The sequence below is a fragment of the Cydia pomonella genome, chromosome 10 (genome assembly GCF_033807575.1).
Source record: "Cydia pomonella isolate Wapato2018A chromosome 10, ilCydPomo1, whole genome shotgun sequence".
Taxonomy (NCBI): Eukaryota; Metazoa; Arthropoda; class Insecta; order Lepidoptera; family Tortricidae; genus Cydia; species Cydia pomonella.
In genome coordinates, this window is record NC_084712.1 from 20514669 (window position 1) to 20531237 (window position 16569).

General features: G+C 38.8%; 1 protein-coding gene across 1 annotated transcript in view; it reads left to right on the forward strand.

The window, feature by feature from the left end:
• Positions 1 to 1174: 1174 nt before the first annotated feature.
• Positions 1175 to 16569, forward strand: part of LOC133521764 (nuclear pore complex protein Nup214-like) — a 52210-nt gene continuing 36815 nt past the window's right edge. Inside the window, exons 1-10 of the mRNA XM_061856832.1 lie at positions 1175 to 1363; positions 1553 to 1691; positions 2855 to 3021; positions 4554 to 4726; positions 5914 to 6125; positions 10347 to 10467; positions 10625 to 10712; positions 11423 to 11525; positions 15034 to 15163; positions 15814 to 15874. Of these exons, the coding sequence (XP_061712816.1) occupies positions 1325 to 1363; positions 1553 to 1691; positions 2855 to 3021; positions 4554 to 4726; positions 5914 to 6125; positions 10347 to 10467; positions 10625 to 10712; positions 11423 to 11525; positions 15034 to 15163; positions 15814 to 15874 (1233 nt within the window). The 5' untranslated portion in view covers positions 1175 to 1324. The remainder of the gene's footprint in view (positions 1364 to 1552; positions 1692 to 2854; positions 3022 to 4553; positions 4727 to 5913; positions 6126 to 10346; positions 10468 to 10624; positions 10713 to 11422; positions 11526 to 15033; positions 15164 to 15813; positions 15875 to 16569) is intronic.

Consider the following 16569-nt stretch of genomic DNA (forward strand, 5'->3'; position numbering starts at 1 on the left):
TGATTTATTGATGGGTGGCTTGGACACTAACACTCAATACAAAAACAGTCTTCTAGTCACAGAACGTAAGGTGTTAAGGAAGATTCTAGGACCAATCAAAAGACACGATGGCAGATGGAGAATTCAAAAGAAAGCCGAAATAGAAGAACTAATAGCCGAGCCGAATATAATAGGTGAGACCAAAGCACATCGTTTCCGCTGGGTTGGCCACCTCGAAAGGATGGGTGACAATCGGACAGTCAAAAGCAAGTCAAAAGGGCTTACTTGGGTCGACCAACTGGACGCCGTCCTGTTGGTCATCCTAAATACTCCTATCGTTGGTTGGACGGATAGAGTGGAGGCAGATCTCCGTGAGCTCGTCGTCAGCGAAAGCTGGCGCGAATCCGCTCTGAGTCTGGACCGCGCAAAGTGGCGTGCTCTTGTATTGGAGGCCAACACTTATTTTGGGTCATCGCGCCAGGCAAGTAAGTAAGTAGGACATTTATTAACCGTAATTATCGAAATCATAAAGACCACACTGAAAGATTTTTACTGTGGGAAGATCTACAGCCAATTAATTTTCTACACTTTTTTGCGCAGTTGCATAAAAATGACAGTTTATTTGTTTTCTTATTCAATGTTTCCTAATGCACTGACGTTGCGTCCGAGCAACATCCTTTTCCGTTTCACGAAATATAAAGCATTTTAACAATATTTGACATCTAAAAAATACTTTGTCTCTAATTGCCAAAAATGTTTCATGTTTGATATTTATACAGTTGAACTATTTATTATATTAAGAAACGATAACGTAAACGATGTGCCAATATTTTAGGAGACCGAAAACTTTGGTCTGCCGAACATTCTCCTCTCGTGTGAAAGTCAACACCGACATTGGCGAATTCACCCTGTGCAAATTGGCAGGGAGTAAAAGCCAGAAGAAGAAAAAAAACTTTGGTCTGACATCGGGGCAGACGTTGCGGCCGATCGTTAGCCGACCGAAGGCAGGATAAGTGTAATAAGCCCTTAACAACCGTGAGAAGTTAAAGAAATTTGAAATACCTCTCTGCAATTGACGTTTTTGATTGGCTTAAAAGACTCGCATCCAGGACATAATTGTTTAAAAAAAATTACGTTTTTGACAGTTAACAGTTACAAGTTTGACAATTTTGATTTTGACATACGAGTGAAAATTATTTCACAAATGCGCGCAAGTCGTTTGATTTTGCTGTTTGAAACTTTTAATTTAGATATTTAGAACGCTGATTGAATTTTAATGCTGGTTCAGTGTATATGGCTTATCCAGCTACTTGTTGATTCTGTTTTGAAACAGTAAACATTCAAAATGGAAGTGCAGTTTGGTCCAAATGCTCATGATGAACCGGTAAGATTGGATTTCTCATGTTTGCGATCTCATTTAAAGTTCATTGATATTCCAAGAATATAAAAATAGATTAATACGTTTAGCATTGCATTCCCGAATGCTATTGTTCGTATTAACATCGATATCTTTTACAAATCATTGCTACACGTGTAGGTTACATTGATGTGTATACTCCCAACTTTTTTTCAGAATCTGCTATATAAATTACAACGTAAAATCAAGGTGTTTGATACAAGTGACGCACTGCAGAATAGAGGGTATAATCTAGTGGCCAGTGCTAGTAAATATGGGGCTGTCTTTGTTGGTACACCAGATGGAAAACTAGCAGGTAATAAAGGCCACTTCATTTTATCTGTAGCTAGAATTTGAGATAACAAGATTACGCAAATCAATAAGTGCATTTGTTCAGTTATTTTATGCAGGAAAAACAAAACTTTAATCTATTATTTATATTACAATTCATATCAATAAACCTTTGGGCCACTTGTACTATCCAGGGTTAACCTCTAACTTGGAGTAAACTGTTAACACAGGGATGAATTGTACAGCAAACTCTGGGCTTACCGCACTCCGGGTCAACCCTGAGTTACTGGCTAATCCTAGATGGCACAAGTGGCCCTTAAAGATAACTGGACACAGGCAGACCTGTCTGTTTAATAATGCGGGCATAATATTCAGATTACTGGATCTGGAAGCAAATCTAGACATATTTTAACATGTTTATAGAAGGTATGTGACGTCATGTGTCATAGGCCAAAGTATAGTGGTGCCGTTCTCGAGAACGTTCTCCATTTTGTATGGGGTATATTCTTATGCAAGAACATTCCCGATACCATAGAGAAATAAAAAGTACATAGAGTGCTCACTCCATACATCAGTTTTGGTACCAAAATGCTTATTATTTTCGTAGTCGACATCTAATGCTCAACAATTTGAAAACAGAGTAAACTCTATTTTCAATTTCTACACTTACTCTGGTTATAATAATAGCTGTAAATCGTTGAGCATTAGACTTTTTGTTTGCCACGGTATCTATTGTCGAGTAGCATTACTGAGAGTTCCGCTACTTGACGCTAGATGTAGACTATGAAAATAATAGAATTTTTAGTAACAAAACCGTTGTATGGAGTGAGCACTCTTGGTCTTCTTAATTCTCTTTGCCCATACTAACCGGAGAATGTTCTCAAGAAACTGTATAACTATAGGCCAAAGGAAGCAAAAAACATCGCAAATGTGTTAAAAGTGTTTTAACTATATACTAAAAATGCACCATACTGAAACAAAAAAACTTACATTGCATGGAAATTGTATTGTCATTATTATACTTACCTAATATACTTACTTTCCTCTTTGGTTATAGTGTCATATAGTATACTTAGACATGAAATGATCACTCGTACCTCGTACCCCTAATATAATGTTGCATTACTAGTTGTCCCACTATCAAAGTGTGAGATTAAGATTTCACTGTACATCTCAAATAAATTTCAGTATACCACCTCAAGGATCTAGTTGATAAGGAGTGCGAGCCAAACCACTTGCCGGTGCAGCTGCAGGAGAAGCCAACACACATAGCTGTCAACAGCGATCATGAGTTGCTGGCTGTTACAGGAGGACGGCTGTTTGTTCTCTTCAAAGTAGTGGATTTGCTTAACCAGGTCAGTTTTTGAAATGTAAACAGGACTAAATATCATATACCTACGATGTGTAGTTGTGTGTCATGTTTTGAAATGCAGTTGTAAAACACGTTATCATGTGTTCAATACAAAGTTTAGTGTGGCCTAGTCCCAGTAAGGGCATTTATTTGTGTGATGAACACAGATATTTGTTCCTGAGTCATGGGTGTAGTAGTGAAGTATGTATTTATCTATATACGTCTGTATATCATTGCCTAGTTCCCATAGTACAAGATTTGCTTAGTTTAGGGCTAGGTCGATCAGTTTAAGATTGTCCCCAAATATTTATTTATTCAAAAAAAGGCTAGCCTATCCCTCTATGCCTAATAGTTTAAGGGACCTATGCCAGATTAACGTTGAGAATTAAGGAGATGAAAAGAAGAGACACAGACACTGTACAGAACCAAAAGAAAAATATTATTAAAAATGTGAATTCTTTGTCTTATGAACCTACTCCGATTATTCTCTCACATCTCTTATATGTTGTAGATGCAATATTTTATGAACCAATCAGTAAGCACATTCCAACTCCTGTATATTCCAATGAGTTTCTTGGAACTTAGATATGAAATACCTATATGTATTTGCTTGTTGAAGGAAAAGAGAATAGAATTATTGTTCCTACAGAACATAGGATTATAGCCTTCACGCTAGCAAAGATATATGTATATACATATAAGATAAATCTGTCTCCGTAAAAAATAAAGAAGAAAATATAATATATATCTTTGGCCTTTGCAGTAGATGGAGACGCCAATTGATATTTAACACATTTCAGTGAAAGAACTATGGAAGGTAGAGTTAAGGAATAGACTCTCCATATACCAAAACGTGTCCGACAAAAAACCATAAATAGGTGGCGCTACAATACCTAGAATACTTGAGAAAAAAATCTAATCATAGACAGCACACTTCACTCCGTCAATAACGCCTAGGTTAGCTACTCTAGCGCTACTCTGGAGAGATTTGGAACTATTATTTATAGCTGACAGCTGGACACTTTTGCAACAGTTCTGCCAATGGAGATTCTATTCCTTGCCTCTACCTTCCTAGGGTTTTAGTCCTGTGTCCAAAGATGGCAGTAAATTTAGTTGACTACAAAATTTACTTTGACAATACTAAACTTTTTGACGCTAGTTTAATGCAGATTAGGGATTTCACACCCTTAATATTCTGGTGGTGACCGTCCACAGTGGAGGCATATTGTGCAGACGCAGGTGCGTGAATTCGAAGCCAGGCGGCGCACAGAACTTGACGATAAGCGTGACGAGCTAAAGGCCAGACCACCTATGGCCATAACGTAAAATTACGTCGGAGGGGTGCTGACCTGCAGCGAGTGTGGCCGCACATTCGCTGCTAAGATTGGCTACGTCAGTGACCTGAGAGCGCACCAGCAACAATCAGCGGTATAAAGCAGTTGCTGTGGCCGAAAACTGCTAGGAGACGATGATGATGATTCTAGTGAATCTATGCCAAAATATAATTTAATAATTTTTGCACATTTTCCATTTCAGAATGTGTCACCATCCATGTCAGTGCAGTTTGACGTGAGCCCGTCCACATTTGTGTCAGATGTCAAATGGAACCCATGCATTCCTGACACCATTGCGTACGCTTTTTATGATGGCTCCCTTGTCATATGCCAGGCGGGGCAAGGGCAGGTTAAGAAGTTGCAATCTACTGCGAGGTGTGTAAAACAAAACAGTGGTATTAATTTTATATTAAATGTTGTCTTTTCTCGACTTTAAAAGTCGGTATCTAGTCGATGTCCCGCCCTGAGACATTCAGGGAAGAGGAGCATCGGCTTCCCCAATATATATGGTGTTTCCCAGTACTTTAGATAGAATAGTAGTTGTATGGATGGCTGTTTGCTTTTGTATAATATGTATATTTATTTGTGCATCTAATTTGTCTAAAACTGTGTATGTTTTTGGCTACAATACCTGTGGCTCCTATTACTATCGGGATAACTGTGGTAGGCATTTTCCATAATCTCGTCACTTCTAATTTTATAATAATATATTGTCCATTATATTTCAGAATTTAACAAGTTTTTTGCAATATCTCCTAGTCTCACATGAGATTTTACAAAATATGCTCTTGGAAGGGTTCGTCCAGAAAACATGTGATGATATTTTGCCTATTTTTGCCCTAAAAAGAAATTAAGTACACAGCATATCTTCTCTGACGCAATTGTGATCTTTCGTGATATTTTTAAAACGATCACATGATTTCTGGGCAGTGGACAGCTCCTAATTAACTCATCCATTTACGTAACTAGAAAAAAAAAAACCGGACAAGTGCGAGTCGGACTCGCACACCGAGGGTTCCGTACTTTTTAGTATTTGTTGTTATAGCGACAACAGAAATACATCATCTGTGAAAATTTCAACTGTCTAGCTATCACGGTTCATGAGATACAGCCTGGTGACAGACGGACGGACGGACGGACAGCGGAGTCTTAGTAATAGGGTCCCGTTTTGGTACGGAACCCGAAAAAGGCGCAAATTACTATTTTGTTTTTATTTCACACAGTAACACTGTTAATTAGAGAAAAATGATGTTAGATACATTCTACTCAGTTGATTAAATAGTAGGTAATTATAGGTATCGGTTTGGTTTCCGCAACTCTACGACACTATATTGCGCCTATTTTGAATTTGCTTTTTATTAAATAGTAACTTACCAGTGTAATTTAAAACTATATTATTTGTACTGTAATCTCAAAATTATATATTGACAAAAAAAAATTTAGGGGAAAAAAATTGCAAACTATCATTTTATAGAGCTCGGAACCTTTAGAGAATATGTGTTTCTAATTTCAAGCTTGCCAACATAACAGAACTGTTTTATATATCTAGCTTATGTTTACAGATGCCTCTGCTGGAGTCCAAAAGGCAAGCAGTTAGTAGTTGGCAACAGTGATGGCACGATCTGCCAGTACAAGCCAGATCTGTCATTGATGAAATCGTTCCCTGCACCGAACCTCTTTCAAAATGCACCCGTGGAAGTTTTGGCTATATATTGGATATCAACGTTCCAATTTGCTGTGGTGTATAAAAATGCGACGGATAATAGTAAACCAGGTTAGTAAGTTTCTATTCATTTATTTATGGTTTCAAGATGTTGTTGGGGCTGCCTCGTTTCTGCAGCGCATCAGGCATGTCTGCAGTTGCACAAGCTCGCACAGGTGACTACTATGCCATAATATGAAAGAGAATTGCCTCGTTGATCTGCAGAGTGCGGGCCAGCTCCCATCCTGGCTACTATAGCAGGCCGAGAGGAGTGCGACATTTTGAGTGTCTCATTACAGTCATGACCAATACCAGATGATTGTTTTTTTGCTGTACTGTTCGCTTTTTGTTTTTGTTTCTACTAACAGTTAGTTTTAAATCTTAAATGATACTAACAATTATGGACCAGTGTTGTCTATTGTACAAATAAAAAAGAAAGAAAGAAAAAATAAATATATATATTTTAAAAGCGGTGGTGGCCGAGTGGATATGACGTCCGACTTTCAATCCGGAGGTTGCGGGTTCAAATGAGTTTTTCGGAACTTATGTACGAAATATCATTTGATATTTACCATTAGCTTTTTGGTGAAGGAAAACATCGTGAGGAAACCTGTATACATCTGCGAAGAAATTCAAAGGTGTATGTGAAGTCCCCAATTCGCATTGGGCTAGCGTAGGGAATATAGCCCGTGCCCTCTCGCGCACGAGAGGAGTCCTGTGCCCAGCAGTGGGACGTATATAGGCTGAATTATTATTATTATTATTTTCTTTTAGGGTTCGAATCCCGGTAAGGGCATTTATTTAGAACACTATAATGTGTGAAGAAATGTAAAATATTATAGCCACATTGACATATAGCTGGATGGGCCTTACGGGCACTATTCAATTCATTCAATTCAATTCATTTTTTTATTTATCAAGTAACATGACTCATACAATTTGTTAGTATACAATACAATATTAATTCTTATATCTAATGTTAGTATATAATTAATAAATTAAACATAATAAGGGCTGCAAGACACATGCATCTCACAGCAACGCCTCAAGTATGGACAGTCGAACCTGTCCGCAATTGAGCGCAGGATGGGGTTGGGGCTGCCCCGCACCCGGCGCACCAGGGATGAGCATCGCTTGCGTATGGTCGCATGAAAGCAATCCATACGCGCCTCCGCAAACATCCCAGATGCGCTACAGAAGCGGGGCAGCCCCACCAACACCCGAAACGCATTATTATATTGTATTCGGAGGGCTCCATAGGCTCTCTGCGTATAATACCTCCATAAGCTGCATGAGTATAAAGATGTACAAAAGGCTCTAAACAATGTGACTTTTACTTCTTTTGTACATCTAGCGAACTTACGGGCGATCATGTTAGCCCTCACAGATAGGGCCCTCCGTTCCCGCTCTATATCCATATTATCCTTCATATCAGATGTCACAATATGGCCTAAGTATTTAAAACTATTCACCCTCTCCAGTGATGAGCCATTTAATTGTATTGGAGGTACCTCCCCTATCCTGTATCCTCTCGGCTCAAACACCATGTATTGAGTTTTGGTGATATTATACCTCAGGCCATGCTCAGTCGCATACTTCTCACATACGAGAAGTAATTTGCGTAGTCCAGAGGCCGACGCGCTGAGCAGAACCATGTCGTCTGCATAGCTTATATTATTAACACACACCGAGTCAATATGGCAGCCGACATGCATTCCGCACAGCGCCTCGAGAAGCCCATTTATATACAAGTTAAAGAGTGTGGGCGAGGATAACCCTCCCTGCCTCACACCACACTCCAACCTGTATGGACTCGAGAGAGTACCTGACCACCTTACGCAGTTGACCTGGTTTCCATACCAATACCTTAGAATACGCACTGTTTCCGGTGGTATGTTAGTGGCTCCTAATTTTTCCCACAAGATATTGTAGGAAACCAGGTCAAAAGCCTTAGATAAATCTAAGAAGCAAGCGTAAACCGGGGTTCTTCTATCTACATAGTACTTGACAGTGTGCTTAAGGCACAGTATAGCGCTTTCAGTGGATAAACCGGGTCTAAAACCAAACTGGTTATGATGAATACACACATACCTATTCAACTGCGCATTAAGAACACTGTCAAGAACTTTCGCCACTATAGTCGCAAGAGATATGGGTCTATAATTGCTAGAGTCCGATAGACCTCCCGTTTTACTCTTGACTACAGGTATAACAATGGTTTTCATTAAGTCCTCGGGCAGATAACAATGTCTAACACATAATGTATAGAACATTGCTAGCACCCTTGAGATATGTGGCCCCGCATTCTGAAGATGCTCAATGCTGAGACCATCGTGCCCTGGTGACTTGCCTCTGGACATAGACCGTATAGTTGAAGTTATTTGCTTAGCCGTGTATCCAGGCTCCACCAGGTCATTCTTGATCTCAGCATTGCTCACCTCAGCCTGTGATGGCCCTAGAGGAGACTTCATAAAGAAACGGTCTTTGAAGTGGTTAGCTATTTCGAATACATCACTCTTGCCATCAACGCTCACCGGGTAGCTAGGTCCAAGATTCATGTTATTGGTAGATTTCCAGAACGACCGGAAATCTTTCTTGGAGTGCTGTGACGCTAAAATATCCATTTTAATTTGTGTTTGATGGTCTTGACACCACTTAAGACGGGACTTAAAAATTTTTCGCGTTTCACACATTTCCTTAAATAAATTACCATACGCTGGCCTGCCCTGGAGCGTCCATTCTTGAAACTTTGACCTAGCCACCCTATGAGACTCTTGGACGTGCCTGTTCCACCCTGCTATTAATTTTCTAGGCTTACGTTTAGTGCCCTTACTGCTTGCAATTGCGGCCGCGCATAGAACTGATATAATATTTTTGTACAGACTATCTAATATGTACCTATGCTTAGCGTCACTGCAGTATCTATCAGAACAATGTCTTAACTCCTGTGGAAAATCAATGCATTTTAAGCCTTCGTGACATTCCTTCGTATAGCGGGCTACCTGCTCCGGCCCCCTTACCCCCCATATTACATGGTTATTTGGTATGTTAGGTATACTATTTGATCTAGGTGTCAATACATTTAAATCACATTTTATTATCAGGGGAAAGTGGTCAGACCAAGTAACGTCGTACTTAACATATACATCACGGACCGAAGACACTATAGATTTTGTTATTAGGCAATGGTCCAACCAGCGTTTACACTGATGCGCGTCACTAATAAAAGTATAAGTCTCTGAGTTTATACCTAATTTTTGTACATCAACACAGCACCAATCCAGATCATGGCAGTAATTTAAAAGTTCATTATAGAAAAGTTCATTAGGATGGGCGTTAAAATCTCCCAATATATAGACTGATTCTATGCCGTACTCGTCAACAATAGCACTCACCGCACCGAAGCAGTCCGCGAACTCCGCCAGGTTCTCCGCACTATTAGTTGGCATGTAAACACTCATCACTATAATAGGGCGGTCGTTCGTTTTTACCTTTATTGCGCACACTCGCGGGTTATCGCACGGGACCACCGACACATCGCGGAATATCGCACTCCTCCACAGCAAAGCGGTACCTCCGTACGGACGTCCACGCAACATTCCCGACGACGTGTCCACTGCAGATGTCCCCGTCGCACCAAAATTGTCATCGATACTGTTTAAAAACGCTATATCGTGCGGTAATAACCACGTCTCCTGTAGGGCCACTAAATCACAGTTTTTACACAGATCCCTCACACCATCAATGCAGCGCTTAATATTTTTGCAATTAAAGCTAGCAAATGTATATGTATGTGAACTTGTATGTGAACTTGATGCCATAAACTATTATATTGGTATATTGCCGTTTCCAGAGCTTACTCTGACCGACTCTCTGTTTTTATAGTGCACAAACTTACGGAATATGATATCTTTAGGCCATATTTTACTATCCAAAAACAGCGAAATTTTCGATTCATTTACAAAAAACTTATATGAATGGTGCTAGTTCAGTGGTGTCACTCACGAATTCGAGCTTATCGTGCAGTCTAACGCAACTAGTTGTAACCAATCAAGCGCGTGATGCGAACTCATCAACCAATTGCGTTGTGGCGTTAGACTGCACGATTGGCTCGAATTCGTGTGTGTGACACCGCTGTACCAGCTCTATTCTTATTGTATCTAAGGCCCGTCCTAAGTTATATGTCAATGTATAGCAATGAATTCGTATGGTCATATAACTTGTAATAAGTAGGTTGTCTACTAAAATAGTAACAATTGCGCCATATCAGATGACAACATGTTTATCTTGCAGCGGTAACGATAGTGAACACCCCAAAAGGCGGGCAGCCATCATGTCTGAACTACGAAGATGTGTGCTACAGTATGGGCTCCAATCGCCCGTGGTATTACTATCTCCAGGGGCTTGCTCCATGGTAAGTCATTATAAACTTTATAACAGGGCTCAGTCAATGCCAAGTGATTTTCAACCATAAGTTTTCGTAAAAGAGCTTACTTTTGCATTAAAATTAATATGTGAGTCCTTAATTTGTATTCGTCAAAACTCTATTCCTATTTCTGGTTTTATTTCAGGAATGTGATACTCTGTTCGTCATCAAACAGCATGGAAATGGCCACACTTGGGACCACGGATGGTGCCAGTTGGCTTCAATGGTGTCAGGTATGGCCACAAAGTTTCTTTATAAAACACATCATAATACACAGATAATATACAGAGTGATTTCGGGGTCGCGGAGCAAGAAAACAAGACATCGTACAGAATTCAAAGATGAGCCTAATGATGTTGCTTATTATTTATTATCACCAATAATTATGATTATTTTTCAGATGACTAGTAGAAATAGTACATTACGATACAAGTCCGGAAAATAGGAAATTCGAAACGAGTGGCGATAAATTGAAACACGACCGAAGAGTGTTTTAAATCGACACGAGTTGCGAATTACCTATTCGCACATGTATCGTACAACGTTTTACAGTACATATGGCCCTTTAAATGTTCGACACAGTAACGTAATATGCTAATTTTCGCACTAGTGTGTACTGTAAAAACCATTTTTTCATACAATTTGGTCACCCTACTCAATGTGACATCTTGTCACTTTCCATACAGCGTATGTCAAAAGTCATAGGGTGACCATGATTACTTAGTGTAAGATTAAATTTAGTATACTTGAAAAATAAGAATAATTAAAATAATTATCATATGATAATGTGGATAATTTACAGTCAGAAAAAGTGGTTCTGGATCACAACCCAGAAATCATCCTGTATTTCATCTCATTCATGATAATTTTTCCTATCTCCATTGGGAAATTGCAAGTATTTTTAATTTACTTTTATTAATGTTTTAATTTGTTTTGTATACAGTCGGATGAAGCCAGGCCAGAATTGCCTCTGACGGACAAGAAGCAAGAAAACTACCCAATAGGAATTACTATTGACACAGCCGCCATTCACCAATTGCCTTGGGGTAAGTAGGCAAAAAGTTCAAGTACGTGAAAAATTACAGTTTTGAATGATTCACCGTTGGTTTCACTACACTTAAATCGACCGGCATATAAACCGTGATTACATGCCATTGAAATTCATAAATACAGAAATTTCAATCGTGAAGATGGGTTTAAATTGTCAAATGTGTGGAATCCTGTGATTTGTTTGTGTAAAAAACCATTGATATCCGAATCAAACGCGTAGTGACACTGAGTGTGGTGTGCTTATATAATAAGAAATAATAATAATAAATAATAATAAATATTATAGGACATTATTACACAAATTGACTAAGTCCCACAGTAAGCTCAATAAGGCTTGTGTTGAGGGTACTTAGACAACGATATATATAATATATAAATATTTATAAATACTTAAATACATAGAAAACACCCATGACTCATGAACAAATATCCATGCTCATCACACGAATAAATGCCCTTACCAGGATTTGAACCCGGGACCATCAGCTTCGTAGGCAGGGTCACTACCCAATAGGCCAAACCGGTCGTCAAACGTTATATAAACTAACAAGTGTGGACGCGACTAGTGGTAACGTTGAAAGCGACCGCAGCCGACGCGCACGAATGAGTGTAGACCGAGCGCGGTGTACACGACGCCGACACCCACCCGCTATCTCTAGTTACCCGTGAACAAGATGCGTGCACTGCGTCGAAATATCGGGAGCTCAATCAAAACAATATAAAAGGTAATCACGGTTTATATCCCGGTCGATTTAAGTGTTCGTGAAAAATAGATATTTTATTCCTTATTAACGTCTATGAAAGTAATTTGATTAATCAAAAAAAAAATAAGTTGCCTTGAAACTCTCGCAACACTCATTATTCCACTTTTTGAACCATTTGCTACGCTCGTCAATGGACCTAGAATACTAAGGACGTAGTTTCGTTAAAACTCAACTAGGATTCCATCATCCACCAATTTCCTAGTTTGTACGCGTGACACACACACATTGACAGTTATCTCTATGGCCTCATACACCAATCTGCCGTCAATCGAATTGAGACTTCACTGCATTATTTGTTCGAAGAAAAAAAATTAGGCATGCGTCACATGCGTGGTAGAATGTTGCAAAAATTATACCGATCGAAAGAAAAAAAGAGACAGGATAAATTTTCATAGATAAGTTAATCGATTATTACGTCATCTTTCATAAAATACGATAGTGATACCTAAAGTGGAAGGCGTTCTCACTTTTTTTGCCATACTAAATTGAACCTTACCACCGAGTTAAAAAGGTGTTCGAACCAAACAAGAGAAAATGAACTCAATCCGCCTTGGTATACAGCGAGGTTTTTAGCGATAAGACCGCCTATTGTTTACCTCTACTTCTGATGCTGTTTTCTCTCTTGTACATATGGTGCTACCTCAGATCATAGAAAGTACTAGATGGCTGACGGAGGCGTGGCGCGTGTCGCCGCGACATGGCCACATCGTGGCCATACCGGCCCACCGTAAGACAGTAGCAAATTAGCTGTCATTGAACAATGTGCGCGTCAATTTTATTGAAATGCCGAATTATAGCGTTATTTTGTGTCGAAATAGGAGTGCATCCAGAAACTATAAGGATCATGGAGTTACATAGTAGATTTTTTTTTCACGTATTAGTCAATAAAACCACACATTTTAACAAATAAATCCAGTGACATATGATTTTTCTGAGTCAGACCATGTTGTCATACAAACGCGTGGCAATTTGTCTATGCATTCTACATTGACGCTTTGGCATGGAAAACTATTTGTAGTGTCCTTAGCAACGGCGCAATGCATTAAACCGCTAACGATATTCACAGGGACATTATTGTTTCTTGGTACGACCGCCAACCGCTCCCTTCATTGACGCCGCGAAGTAGAGTGGTGCTCGTGCATATAATTGATCTTTGAGCGTTATCGATAAAAATGTTTGGATATAGTGTATACACACATTAAAAATAATTACTTTCATACGAAAGTAATTATTTTTCAAGTAAAATTTTACAATTATTTTATATGCACCTAATGTTTAATTTAATACTTATTAATTTGGATTAAAAATCGAAAAGGTAATTCAAAAAATAAACTGATTTAATTAAGTACAATTGTACAAATGTACAAATGTTTTATTTCAGAAATAAAATAATAACAGTATTACATTTATGCTGGCCCCCACACTAGGCATAGCCTGTCCTGTGGTGGATAATACGGTTTACAAGTAAAAAAAAAAAACAATACTACAATTGAAAATAATAATATACAATTATTTAGAGTAAACAATTGAAAAAGAAACGGTGGTGAATAGAATTTACAGAGGTACAGTTTACAGTGAGTCAAAAAAGAAATATGTTCATGATTGCAATTTTTTTCAGTTTCCCGAAAAATCCCAGTATTAACGAAAAATGGATAAATGCTACAGGAAAAGGGCCCTAACTGGTTTACGAGCGAGAAAAGTGTTATTTGTTCGGATCATTTTCAAGAAAAATGTTTACAGTTACAGTTACAGATAGAATATAAATATGTTTAAAATAATAGTATATTGTATACTTAGTCGATCCAAAAGTTCTATCAGAAAGATTTTTACTGATAATTATGATTACTTTTTCCTTATTATTCGTACATATGATATAAAAGCTTATTTAATGGTGCATTATACTTACTATATAACATGCTGGAATTGCTTTCAATTGGTGACGAAATATTCTATAATAAACTGAAACTATTTTTTTAATGAAGCGCTCGCGTCTAACGACAATCCGAAAGTAAACAATTTAAAAAACATTACATCAAATAATGACTAAAATTTAAACCAATTTGATTAGTTAAGCATAAACAAGCTTTCGCATCATGGTACATGTTTTTTTTTTTATTAAAAGCTTTGTATTACATTTTATCAGTAAAAACCTTTGTGAGAGAACTTATGGCTCAACTAATATACCTTACACGTACCTTACAATTCTTAGCTCGTAAATAAGGTCAAAAATTTAAAGGAATATAAATTAAGTCTATGGCAATTATTACTTAAAACAAAAATGTCAAAACTCTTAGGTCATTTTCAGAACATGTAAAATATCGATAGCTCTATCGAATTGTCCTCACTCTAGTGCCGCCGCTCTAGGCTCCTACACCGCGCGGTTTGGCCAATCACAGCGCGTGAGTTGGTTGTCTGGCCACGCCTTTAATGATGTGGTGGGGGACAGTTGGAGACAGCGAGACTCGTTGAAATTATGCTTCGTTATAAATCTCCTTACTTCTTATATCTATGGGTGCTACTTTCCCGCACGCGTGCGGGAATGAGTACTTTCTGTGCATATGTCGGAACTTTAAAGAGCCATATGTACTGTAAAACGTTGTACGATACACGTGCGAATAGGTAATTCGCAACTCGTGTGTTTTTAAAACAATCGCTTCGGTCGTGTTTTAATTTATCACCACTCGTTGTGAATTTCCTATTTTCTGCACTTTTATCGTAAATAACTATTGTCTCTGTATAGGCGAAAATGAAAAGCTGCCGTTCATGCCGACGCTACACGTATTGTCGCAGACTGGATTGCTGACCATATTCAACGTCATCAATCTGACCAAAGAAGCTCCTCAGATCTGCTCGCCGGTTACTATTGTCGGGTAATTATGAACCTAATAGGGAATATTACGCAAAACTCTGCGTAGGGGGCGCCACTAGCACACACAGTAAACAAACCGCCTTAATGCATCAATTTCATTTATTCGTAACAAGTAATCTGTGAAAACTTGTCAAAAAACTGTTTAAGGCATAGTATATATAAGTTACTATATGGTTTACGGTTTTTGCTAGTGCTGCCCCTGGTGGCAGGACATTGCAATATTACTCCCTTTTGATTTATGTATAGGGCTAACATTTTTTAGAGAAGTCAAATAGAATTAATGAAATTATGTGCACAGCACAGGATGGAAAACATATTCATGCTTGGAATTATATAATAAATCTAGATATGTCTGATAGTTTCTAATTTTTGTTCACCGCCCTGATTGTGTTTGCTGTTAGGTTTTTCAATGAATAAAGTACAATGTACTAAAAAGAAACTAATACATCTGTTTCCATTTTTCGCAGTCCACCATTCCCTGCACAATCACAGCCCATGCTTGGAATTATATAATATAATTATCTAGATATGTCTGATAGTTTCTAATTTTTCTTCACCACCCTGATTGTGTTTGCTGTTAGGTTTTTCCATGAATAAAGTACAATGTACTAAAAAGAAACTAATACGTCTTTGTTTCCATTTTGTTCGCAGTACACCATTCCCTGAACAATCACAGCCCGTTGCCCCACCAGTTGCCGCTCCGCAGCTTAAAGTAAGTTATCTCAATTACTGTAAACAATAATAATTCTCGTCTCGAGTTCCATATGGTCGGATTTGAAAAAAGTTAGCTTCTCAGAAGAGCCAAAACAAAATTGGTACTTTTGGTAAAATTGGACTCTTCACCTACCGTAGAGGAACTCTACCTGGCCATCAAGCAGCTTAAAAACGGTAAGAGTCCGGTCAAAGACGAAGTGTACACCGAAGTCGTCAAGCTTAAGTGCATCCTTCCCGTCCTTCATAACAACCTGACCAAATGTTGGGAAGAGGGTTGCGTGCCTCAAGATATGCGCGATGCTAATATCGTCACTCTTTACAAAGGCAAAGGCGACCGCGGTGAATGCAATAATTACCGTGGAATATCCCTCCTTAGCATCGTCGGCAAAGCTTTTGCTAGGGCCACCTTGGCAAAACTACAAAAGCTGGCTGACCGCGTATATCCAGAGGCGCAATGCGGCTTTCGGTCTCAACGGTCAACTGTCGATATGATATTTTCACTAAGACAGTTACAGGAAAAGTGTAGGGAGCAAAACAGTCCCGGACCCGGGTACGTCCTTGGACCCGGGTACGTCCTTAAACTACGTCCAAAAGAGAGGTATGGGCATTGTGAATGTCATCTCGCTTTGTGTGGTAGGGCACAGCCAGTGGATGTCATTCCAGATCTAGAGCAGAGCCCAACTGGAGAAGTAC